General features: G+C 50.1%; 1 protein-coding gene across 2 annotated transcripts; it reads right to left on the reverse strand.

Moving 5' to 3' along the window:
* Positions 1–6,858: 6,858 nt before the first annotated feature.
* On the reverse strand, positions 6,859–10,585 carry Sertad3 (SERTA domain containing 3). 2 transcript variants are annotated; one of them, XM_029556596.1, is made up of 2 exons: positions 8,436–8,830; positions 6,859–8,032 (listed from the first exon to the last, which is right to left on the reverse strand). In XM_029556596.1, the coding sequence occupies exons 1-2, from the start codon at positions 8,538–8,540 to the stop codon at positions 7,433–7,435; spliced, it is 705 nt and encodes a 234-aa protein (XP_029412456.1). In that variant the 5' UTR covers positions 8,541–8,830; the 3' UTR covers positions 6,859–7,432. The 2 variants fall into 2 exon arrangements, with proteins under 2 accessions (XP_029412456.1, XP_008852222.1); XM_008854000.3 differs by lacking the exon at positions 8,436–8,830 and adding an exon at positions 10,444–10,585 and having other exon boundaries at positions 6,937–8,032.
* Between the last annotated feature and the right edge of the window lie 1,102 nt (positions 10,586–11,687).

Here is an 11,687-nt window from a genome sequence, read left to right on the forward strand (position 1 = left end):
AGGAGAGCGAGAGAGAGGAGAACAGTCCAGGGGGGGCCGTCCCGCCCCTAGCCGACCGCCCCACCCGGCCTCTGGGGAAGGAGGAGGCGCCAGGCCGGCTCCGGGCGGCCGCAGTCTCCCGGGTCTTGTGCCCGCTGGCCACCACGGGTCCAGGGTGGGTGGGCAGGTGGGCGGGATCCGGTCACCACGCCACGCCCTGGGCCACTGCGGCCCATCCCCACCCCCCCTTAGCCTAGTTGGGGAGGGCGGGTTGAGGGAAGGTGGACTCTGCCCTCCAGGGCTGGGTCCCTCTGCAGGGCCAGCCTTTCCACTTCTGGGGCCAGTTTTTAACAGGTGCGACACTAGGGAAGGAGCTGGGCGTCTCTGAGCCCCAGTGTTCAGTTGGAAATTGGGGGGTGCACCTCAGATTGGTCTGGCCGGAGCTAACAAGTCCTCCTCTCCATCTTCCTTTTCCTCCTCTTCCTCCTCCTCTCCCTCCCCCTCCTCTCCCTCCTCTGCCTTCTCCTCCTCCTCTCCCTCCTTCTCTCCCTTCTCCCCCTCCTCTCCCTTCTCATCCTCCTCCTCCTCTCCCTCCTCCTCCTTTTCTTCCTCCTCCTCTTCACCATCCTCCTGCCTCAGCCTCTGTTGCTGGGATTACAGGCAGGCCTGCACCAGCGTACCCAGCTTCTCTCACTCACTTTAGGGAAGTCAAAGGGAGTTCTAAGAAAAAGGTGACTTCAGACCACATCCCTCCTCTGCAGAACACCCTCCCAGCGGCTTCCATCTCTGCTCTGGGGCAAAGCTAAAACCTTCCCAGCCTTCCCAGTATGCCGGTTACCTGTTGGCCCCTCACCCTTTCACCTCCTCTCCTGCTGTTCAGCCCCATTGCTGTTCTGCAGCCATGCAGACTACGCTGAGTAGCTATCTGGCAAACCTACCACACTTCAGGGCCTTTTGCACTGGCTCTTTCCTGTGCCTGGATTGTTTCCCCAGAGATCAGCATGGCTCACCCCTCACCTCCTTTAGGACTTTATCCAAATGTCACCCTGGCCATCTCCTCTAAATAACAGTCCTTACCACCACCTCCACTCCCATCACTTCCTTCCAGAACTTAAGATCCTCCTGCCTTAGCCTCCAGAGTGCTGGGATGACAGCATTCAGAGCTGGAGATGGTGTGGAGTGGATACCAGGAGGGGTGTGTTCAGAGATGAGAGGAAGAACTGGCCATTGTCAGGTCTGGAGTTCCTTTTACATTAACAAGCAATTTTTTTGTGTGTGGTTTTTTATTTTTTCCATCTTGTTTTTTGAGACAGGGTCTTCCTGTAGCTCCAGCTGGCCTGAAATTCATTGTGTAGACCGTGCTGGCCTTGAACTCACAGGGATCTACCTGCCTGTGCCTCCTGAGTGCTGGGATTAAAGGAATGGACCACCAAGCCTGGAGTGTGTGTATGTTTTTATGGGTATCTGCATGTGTGAGGGGTGGGGGGTGTTTCCTGTGCCTGGCTTATGCCACAGGAGTGAGGGGTATGTTCAGAGCGGTAAGAGGGAGGATGGGCCATTGCCAGGTCTGGAGTTCATTTTACATTAGCAAATACTTTTTTCGTGTGTATGTTTTTAGGAGTATCCGAATGTGTGGGGGTGCTTGTGACAAATGTCCACATGCATGTGGAAGCTGGAAGCTGGATGTCTTCCTCGATCACTCTCATTTATTGAGACAGGGCCTTCACTGAACCTGGAACTCACTGATTCTGACTAATCTAACTAGCCAGCTTGTTCCAAGGATCCCGTCTCTGCCTCCGGAGTGTTGTGATTACAGGTGGCTAACATACCTACCTGTTTTTTTTTTTTTTAATGTGTATGAATGTATTTCCTGCATCTAGGTAGGTACACCTGTGTCGTGCAATCCCCATGGAGGTCAGAAGAGGGCGTTGGATCCCCTGGAACTGGAGTTGTTAGCCACCATGTGGGTGTTGGGAATTAACCTGGGTCTTCTGCAAGAGAGCAGTCAGTGCTTTTAACATCGCAGAGACATCGCTCACCATTGATGGTATCTACTACGTGGTGGACCCTGGATTTGTGAAGCAGAAAGTTTACAATTCTAAAACGGGGATTGACCAGCTTGTGGTAACTCCTATTTCTCAGGTATGACTGCTTCTACTGTAAACTATCCTGAAAATCTTGATGATTTGTTACGGTTCTGGGTGGGTTTCTTTCCTTTTGCTCATTTGCTTCTTTTTGTCTTTTTGAGACAGGGTTTCCCTGCAGCCCCAGCTGGTCTAGAACTCACGACTAGACCAGGTTGGTCTTGATCTCACAGAGATCTGCCTGTCTCTGCCTCCCAAGTGCTGAGATTAAAGGTATGCCCATCACATCAGGCACCTACCTGTTTTTTAAGAGGGTTCTGGAGATCCAAACTCTGGACTTCATGTTACATAGCAAAACCTTACCCACTGAGTCATCTCTCCAGACCAACAATTTTTTTAAAGACAGGGTCTCGCACACCTTTATTCCCAGCACTTGGGAGGCAGAAGCAGGGAGGTCTCTGTGAATTCAAGGCCAGTTTGGGCTACATAGTGAGTTCCAGGCCATCTGGGGCTACAGGGAGACGCTGTCTCAAAAAGGACTAAAAAAAAAAGACAAGGTCTCACTATGTAGCCCCGGCTGACCTGGAATTTGCTATGTAGACCAAGTCCAATAATTTTGAGCACCCATCGGTGCATAGCATTGCAGGGGTGGGGGGCATAACTGGACAAAGTCCAACATAGTGCCTCTTCTGAGAGTTTCTAATAGAGTAGGAAGCTAACCATAAACCGGTAATAAACAACTTAGGGTTGAATAGGTACTGTGAAGAAAGTCAAACATCAGTGTGGTGATACATACACTTTGAATCCCAACACTTAAGAGGCAAAAGAAGGCAGAGTTCAAGACCAGCCTGGTCTACCTAGTGAGCTTGAGGCCATGCAGGACTATATAGTGAGACTATCTCAAGCAAGCAAACAAAGTCAAACAGGGCAAGGGTGCGGCTTGGCAACAACACTTTCCAGCACGTGAAAGGCTATGGGTTCCATCCCCAGCCTTCCTCCTTTTCCTCCTAACAATAATAAATTAACAGGATGTAATGCGTGCAAATAACCCTGGAATACTGAGCTAGCAAAAGCAAGCGACATTTTGATTGGTGAAATTGTGGGAGAAATGCCTTCTGGGAGGATTTAACAAGTTCAAAGGTCTTGAGGGGGTGTCTTAGAAATGAGCTTAAGGTAGGAGAGTGGCAAGATTAGAGCGACTGAAGGAGAGTAGGGAATGAAACTGAGGATGAGGCCTGGTGGGGGACTGACTCAGGCAGCTGGGGTTTTATTCTACGTGAGTGTAAGAATGGAAGTTTCAAGGAAGAGAAAGATATGAGTCAATTGGTATCCTTTTTTGTTTTTGGATTTTGAAGACAGGGTCTCCCAGTAGCCTCAGCTGGAACTCACTTTGTAGACCAGGCTGGCCTCCATCTCACAGAGATCTACCTGCCTCTTGAGTGTTGGGATTAAAGGTGTTCCACCATACCCAGCTAATTGGTATCCTTTAAAAAAAAAATGCTCAGGCATGGTGGCACATGCCTTTAATCCCAGCACTTGGGAGGCAGAGGCAGGTGGATCTCTGTGAGTTCTAAGCTAGCCTGGTCTACATAGCAAGTTCCAGGCCAGCTGGGGCTACAGGAAAACCCTGTCGCAAAAAAAAAAAAAAAAAAAAATCACACACCTGAGGAGGTCAGAGGACAATCTTAGGTGTGTAGGTCGCCACCTCCACTTTGAGACAGGGTTTCTTGTTCACATTTGTATATGTATGGCAGGCTAGCTGACCCATCCTGCCATAGGATCCCTGATTACAGATGTATGCTACTGCATGCAACTATTATGTGGATTCTGGGGATCTGAATTTTATTTATTTATATATTTATGCATGTATGTATGTATTTATTTATTTATTTTTATGTGTATGTGTGTATTGCCTGCATGTAGATGTCGTGCAATGCCTGTGGAGGTCAAAAGAGGCTGTTGGAGCCCCTGGGACTGGAGTTAGGGACAGTTGTCAGCTGCCATGCCAGGATTCGAACCCAGGTCTTCTGCAAGAACAGTGTTCTTAACCACTGAGCCATCTCTCCAGGCTCCTGAATTTATTTTTTTAATTTTATTTATAATTTTTATTTTATATGTATGAATGTATTGCCTGCATGTAGGTAGATGCACCTGTGTTGCACAGTGCCCTTGGAGGACAGAAGAGGGTTCCCTGAAACTGGAGTTTCAGACAGTTGTCAGCCACCATGTGGATGCTGGGAATCTAACCCAGGCCATCTGCAAGAGCAGCCAGTGTTTTTAACCACTGAGCCATCTCTTCAGCCCCTTGAGATCTCAATATAGGTCCTTACATGTAGCAAACATTTTACCCACTAGGATATCTCCCAAGAACCTCTTTAAAAAAAATTATATTTTTGGCCAGGTGTGGTGGTGCACACCTTTAATCCCAGCACTCGGGAGGCAGAGGCAGGCAGATTTCTGTGAGTTCGAGGCAAACCTGGTCTCAATAGCGAGTTCCAGGCCAGCTGGGGCTACATGGACACCCTGTCTCAAAAAGAGCCCCCCCCCCGAATTTATATTTCTTAAAGACAGGGCAGTCCAGAGTTGCCTTGAATTCAATATGTAACTGAATTTACCTTCTTGCCTCTGCCTCCCAAATGCTGGGGTTATAGTGGGCACCATCACATCTAGCTTGCAGACTTCTGGTACCTTCTTGAGATCCCCCCTTCTTCCATCCTCTCTGTGGATTAGATCTACCTTCAGGGAGCCTGTCTATTTTGACTTAGATGCAATGTCCCCCACCTCATAGGAGTGAAGTATTTGTTGGAAAGCCAAGCAACCACAGATAAAAATCCCCATCTTCGCCATGCAACCCTTCCAGAAAAGTCCCTAATGCAGTGTGAACTCACTTGGGCATGACCAGTGCAGTGACACGTGACATGGCTTCTTCGTGGCTTCTCTTCTCTTTGCCTTCATGCTCCCCAGCCTGGGTTCAGCTGTCCAGCCAGGTGTGAACTACTGAACCCAAACCTGGCATGGCTTCCAAGCATACAATCCTAGAGACCTGTATTTAGTCCTAGAGGGTCTTTGGGCATTTTTTGTCCCTTTAGAGCCTCAGGAGCACATTTCCTAACAAGAAAAAGGTTGACTTCTCAGTAGCTGAGAGCCTTAGCCTGTGACATACATGCCATGTGTACATCATGTGTCTGAGATGTTTACACTGGAAATGATCATAAACACCATGATTAAACAAGGCTCTGGGCACACTTTAATCACAGCACTCAGGAGACAGAGGCAGGTGGATCTCTGCGAGATTGAGGCCAGAACTACACAGTGAGTTCTAGGCCTACTGGGGCCACAGGGAGATCCTAGCTCCAAAATAGCAAAATGAGGCTTTGAGGCTCTTCCAGAGGACCCCAGATTTGGTTCCCAGCACTGTGACACGTAATATCCATCCTTAACTCCAGTTCTAGGAGATCCCATACCCTCTTCTGGCCCCCACAGGCATTGCATGCACATGATGTACTTACAAAAAACCAATACAAATTATAACTATTTTTAAAACTTTTATTTTTATGTGTGTGGGTGTATTGCCTGCATGTAGGTAAGTGCACCTGTGTCATACAATGCCTGAGGTCAGAAGAGGCTGTCCGATCCCTTGGGACTGGAGTTATGGACAGTTAGCTGCCATGTGGGTGCTGGGATTCGAACCCGTGTCTTCTGCAAGAACTAGTGTTCTTAACTGCTGAGCTCTCTCCAGCCCCCTAAATATTTTATTTTTTATGAGCATGAGTGTATTGCCTAGATGTATGTAAGTGCACCCATGTCATGCAGTGCCCACAAAGGCCAGAAGAAGGTATGGGAATTTGGCATGGTTATGGGCTGCCATGTGGGTGCTGGGAACCAAACCCAGGTTCTCTTGACCTCTGAGCCATCTCTCTAGCCCCTAAATATATATATATATATATTTTGGTCTTTTTGACACAGGGGTCTCCCTATAACCCCAACAGGTCTGAAACTCACAATGTAGAGAAGGCTGGCACATCCACCTGCCTCTGCCTTCCAAGTACTGGGATTAAAGGCATGTGCCACCATGCCTAGCTAAAAAATAAAGTTTAAAAAACAAAAACCAAAGCTCCTGCTGGGGCCACAGCTCAGCAGTAAAATCCACCTGTGAGGGGTTGGGGAGTATGGCACAGTGATAGTGTACTTTCAGAGCATGCTGCCTTTCCCTAGCACTACAACAAAAAACAGCCAAGAGGCCAACTAAGCTTGAATTGTATGTCTGTGGCCCCCCCTTTTTTCTCCCTTTCTACTCCTGCCAAAATGACTCAGATAAACTTAAGTTTTCAAAATTTTGTGTGATGGGTGTGTTGGTACATACCTTTAATCCCAGTACTCAGGAAGCAGAGTCAGGCAGATCTTTGAGATCTAGGCCAGCCAGAGTGAGTTACATAGTGAGACTTTGTCTCAAAAAACAAAAACCAAATTGTTTTCTTTTGCAATGGTAGGGGTCAAACCAGGGCCTCACACAAACATACACTATGCAACAGTTCTATTATTCTGTTATACTTAAGCCTCTAAATTTTAGTTTTCCTATGCAAATGTAAAATGTGATATAGTATCTATTTCTTTATAATCCTGAAGTTCGAAGGGCTTAATTTGCATAAAATGGTTATGACCAGGCTCAGTAACTGTTTTATACAATGATACACCTGCTCCACCTTTGTCAAAGAAAGGGTAGTTACTAGTCTAAAGAACTTACCTGGTTCTTCCCATCACCCCAGTGACGTTTACAAAAAAGATTACACCATACTTTCAAAATACTTTTATTAAAAAAAGAAAAACAATTTAAAAAAAGCCACTACAAACCCTTTCTTTTTAAATAATGTGGCATGAAGCAGGTTGATTTCCACCTATTGCACGTGGTCCGGCCTGGTTATGAATCAGGAGGCTGCTGGGACTGGGGTTCTTGCCAAGGAAGTGGGGTTCAGCCTAGAGAGGAGACCAGCCCCTCCTACTACCTCAGGAGGTAGAGCCTGGGTTCCCAGAGCAACCAGGCAGCCCACCCATCACCCTCTGACAGACCCAGCTTTATCTACCCTGAGGCCCTTGTGGTGACAAGGGTAGTGGGAACTAGAGGCAGAAGAACTGTGTGAGCAATTGGACTCCTCAAAACAAAGTCTCATTAAGGCCTTTGGAAGAGATAAATTAATTCAGGAAGACCCACCTTCACAGAAGGCTGGGGTAACCAGACACGCACACATGCTCGACAGTTTGTGGAACCCTGAAATGGGGGGAAAGGAGGCCACAGTCAGTTTAGGGCCTCCAAACACACACACAGAAGTCACTTCCAAGGACCCAGCCCACGGAGGCTGATGTGGGGGGTCTTAGGACCCCAGGATGATTTCCATGATATGGTCCAATTCATTCCACTCCCAGGACCCTGGGGCACAGAAGAGGCTGTGAGGAGGCTCTGGGGGTACCAGGGTAGATTCCTTCTCCACTGCAGATGTGTCAATGTCTAGAAAGAAGTCATCCAAGCCAGAGTCCCCCAGGTACCGGGAGCTCAGAGCTTCTAAGAAGACAGGATCCGCCTGGGGCATCACTTCATCCTGGAGACCTGGGGAAGCCACTGGATTCGGAGGTGGTTCTGTCTCATCCATGGATGTATCGAGCTCCCTGAGGATAGAGCCAATGGTGGCAGACAGGGAGAAATCTTCTTCGCCTAGGAAGAGAGGTTCCAAGGGTGGGGCAGGTGCCGGAGCCAGACGAATGGCAGCCTGGAGCTGCTGCAGTGTATTGTGGATAAGGACATGCCTGCGGAGGCTGGGTGCTCTGGGGCCAAGGCTGCGCTGGACTTTGTCCAGAGAGATTCGGAGCAGGGCTTGCTGATAGCTTCGAAGACCTGCAGGGTTCCACTCCCACTTTCCATCTTCCTCCTCCTCCTCTTCCAAATCAGAGTGCTTCCTCTTCAGGCCTCCCATGTCCTATGGGAAAAAAAGAAGGCAAGTCAGACACAGGGGTCCTTCAGATCCCACTTTTTCAGGCAGGTCTAATTTTAAGAGAATGTCTATTTAAAGTACAGATAGCCAGAACCCTGCAAAGCTAAGTACAGGTGAATACATGCATGGGATTAAGAGAACAAGGTGTGGGGAGGGTAGTACATGATTGTAACTGTAATCTTAGCATTTGGGAGGTAGAGGCAGGAGGTTTCAAAATCGGGGGGGGGGGGGCGGGCCTCCAAGAGACCTTGTCTCAAAAAAAAAAAAAAACAGAAAAAGAAAGTAAAAACACCACAGCTGGGCTGTTTGGAAAGTAAGTTTTTTTTTTTTTTTTCTTGAGATAGGGTCTCCCTGAAGCCCAAGCTGGCCTTGAACTCAATCCACCTACCTCTGCCTCCTTAGTGCTGGGATTAAAGGCATACCCAGCCCTGAAAGAAAAAGATCTTAATTCAAGTCTCCATGGATCTGGTAATTTTTCTTCCACAAGACTCATTTCTAACAAGTCACCTGACAGGTATGGGCTAAGGGGCTTAACTCTGTGATCCTGGGAAGTGACATGGTGTCACTGCTCTGAACCTCAGTTTCCTCACCTGTTACATGGGCAAAGGAGAAGTACTTCTCACATCTTCACGACCTCCTGTGGAATAGGCAGGGACAGCACCCAGAACTGCTTAATGAACAATTAGGCTGATATTTATTCCTCTAAGTTTTATTTATTGGGTGCCTACTATATTTGTCAAGGTCAGTTAAGGCACCTTCATGTCGAAATTCTTTTCTTAAAAATGTATAAGCCGGGCGTGGTGACACACGCCTTTAATCCCAGCACTCCGGAGGCAGAGGCAGGTGGATCTCTGTGAGTTCAAGGCCAGCCTGGTCTTATATAGTGAGTTCCAGGACAGTTGGGGCTACAGGGAGACCCTGTGTCAAAAAAAACCCTCCAAAGTATTATTTTTAAATTTTATGTGTTTTGCCTGTATGTATGTAAATACAATGACCCAGATTCCCTGCAATTGGAGTTGGACAACTGCTAGCTGGAAATTGAAACTGGGTCCTCTAACAGCAAGCGTTATTAACCATGAGCCATCTCTAGCCCGTCTTTATGTTACAGAGCTCTCCCCACGCTGGGCGTAGTGGAACACGCCTTTAATCCCAGCACTCAGGAGGCAGAGGTAGGCAGATCTCTGTGAGCCCAGCCTAGTCTAACATATTGAGTTTCAGGCTAGCTGGGGCTAAAGGGAGACACTGCCTTAAAAAACAAACAAACAAAAAACAAAAAACCACGGGAGAGGTCCCACCAGCAGGAAAAGAACCTTCCTCAATTCCTATCACCCGGCCGCCAGCAACACCCAAAGCCGGCCACCTAGGAAAGCTTGCTAAAGCCCCGTCCCCTGGCGACCCGTTCAACCAGACCACGGCTTCTCCAAGGCCCCACCCTTCTCTAGGTCTCCAAACTGGGTTCAGGAACGCCCCAATTTGCCCCCAGGGCCTTCTGGGAAATGTGGACCCAGCGCTGCCAGGCAGACGCGCTCAAGTGGACCTCGAACTACAATTCCCAGAGGGCCCTGCTCGCCAACAGGACGGAACTCCACCGCCCTCTATTAGGGCATGCGCACCGGGGGGGGGGTGTCCAGGCTGGTGGGGGAAGGGAACCCGGACGTCCAGCTGCCGGGCGCCCGCAGAGCCCCGCCCTCCGCTGCCTCAGGGGCGGCGGGTCTGAGCTCCACGCCCCGAGCACCCCTCCCCCACCCGCCTCCAGGCCAAAAACTGTTTTCTCTAGGTCCCTACCACCTCAGGAGGTCCTGGATTCTGAATGCCCCAAACTGTCCTCTAGACTCAGACCCAGACCTCCACCCACACTGCTCAAAGACCATAAGTAACTCTCGGTACATCCCTCGCCCGGGAGACTGGGGCTCTCGATTCTGAGACTCAGATTCCCCATCTCTTAATCGCCCGACTTTCACCCAACTCTGACTTTACTTTCCAAACTCCCCTCCCGGCTCCGAGTCCCCAACACTGAACTCGCCCCCGGTATCCCCTCCTCGCCCCCGCGCCTCTATCTGGTTTCTCTGAACGCTCCTGATCCTAGCCTTTAAGCTCTCAAAACTTTTCCAGAACCCCGTGGAGCTCCGAATTCATCCCGTCCAGGCTACCCAAATTGTCCTAATCTCCAGAGTCGTTCCCCCGCCAAGTCCTTTCCTCTATCGCTTCTCCAAACTCCAACTCCAACTCCCTCTTGAATATTTCTGCGACCCGTCCTGATGCTCCAGCTTAGTCTCTAGTCTTCATTCACTCTAACTCCCTCCCTCGGGTCCAGACCCCGCTTCCGCCCATCCTGGGGGCGCGCCCCCTTCTCCTCCAACTCCAGGGAGCTCCCCAGCCAAAGGGCCCCTCCTCACCTCGGCTGCCAGGTTCGCTACGACCGCCTCCCGGAATGCCTGCAGCGCCGCAACTCACGAGCACTGGCCTGGGGATCTCGCTCACCTTCCCCGGCCCCTGCGTCTAGCCTGGGGCCACCCGGCTCCGCCCAGGAGGCAATCGCGAACTGTGATTGGTTGGAATCTTGCCCACCGCAGGGCGGGGATTGGCCGGGCGGAGCCACCGCCTCACGCCCGGCCCTGCCCCTCTCCCCTCCCAAGGCTGGGTCCCATCAAGGATGGCAACTTGTCGGGGAGCGGGGCGGAGTCTCCAGGGTGGAGGGTGGCAGGGCGGTCGGAACCGCTTCTTTGGACTCTGCGGATCTTCTGGACCCGAGACTATCAGCAGGGTTCGCTGAGGTCCGTTCACACCGGGCCAGGACCCCACTGCGGAGCGGGACGGGGTGGCGGGACACTCCCCTCCGTGGTGGCATCGACGGATCCAGCAGCTAGCGAAGGCCACGCCCCCAGAGTTCCGAGTGGGGCCTGAGGCACTAAGTGGCAGCCAATAGCATGACGCGGCCTGCGTTGCCCGGACGATCGCAGCCCCACCCCTTAGCTGCGCCCTCTGCGTTCACCCTTCGCAGTCCTTACTCCCCACCCTACACAGTTCGAGAAGGCGGGGCTCCTGCTTAACCCTGAGGTCTCACCCCTGCCTTTCAGGTGGTAACCCAGGGAACGCCAACCCCCAACCTTCTGAGCACTGAGATTAAAGGCGTGTGTCCCTAAACCAGGCCAAACTCCAGGCGGATTTTATTCGTTTTGAGAAAGGGTCTCATTATGTATAACTGGGACCCACTGTGTAGACCAGGTTAGCCTAGAAATCAGAGATCCACCTGCCTCTGCCTGCAGAGTGCTGGGATTAACTCGCATCTGGTGGATTTTATGTTCTGTTTTGTTTTTTACTACTTTTTCCCCCATTGGGCCACAAGATTATTGGATAGATAGATAACAGCAGAGTGGAGGACTCTGAGAGTTCAGGCCCAAGGACCAGAACACAGCATGGCTGAAGCTCTGAAAAGAGGAAATCAGGGCTTCTTTTTATTTATTTATTTATTTATTTATTTATTTATTTATTTACTTATTTACTTACTTACTGACAGGGTCTCTCTAATCCCAGTTTGCCTGAAAGTCACTATGTGGACCAGGCTGGGTGGCCTGGAGCTCACAGAGATCTGCCTTACTTTGGATGCACACCTTCCTGAGCTGCCTTTTAAATGTCTCCT

The sequence above is a fragment of the Nannospalax galili genome, unplaced genomic scaffold, assembly GCF_000622305.1.
Source record: "Nannospalax galili isolate Female #2095 unplaced genomic scaffold, S.galili_v1.0 scaffold886, whole genome shotgun sequence".
Classification (NCBI taxonomy): Eukaryota; Metazoa; Chordata; class Mammalia; order Rodentia; family Spalacidae; genus Nannospalax; species Nannospalax galili.

Bases quoted from the DNA above. Each gene is read 5' to 3' on its own strand.
- Sertad3 (XM_029556596.1), bottom strand. From the start codon at position 8,540: ATGAGTCTTGTGGAAGAAAAATTACCAGATCCATGGAGACTTGAATTA. The intron at 8,033-8,435 runs GTAGGTGGATTG...TTTTTCCCATAG, and splicing joins CCAGCACTAAGGAGGCAGAG to GACATGGGAGGCCTGAAGAG.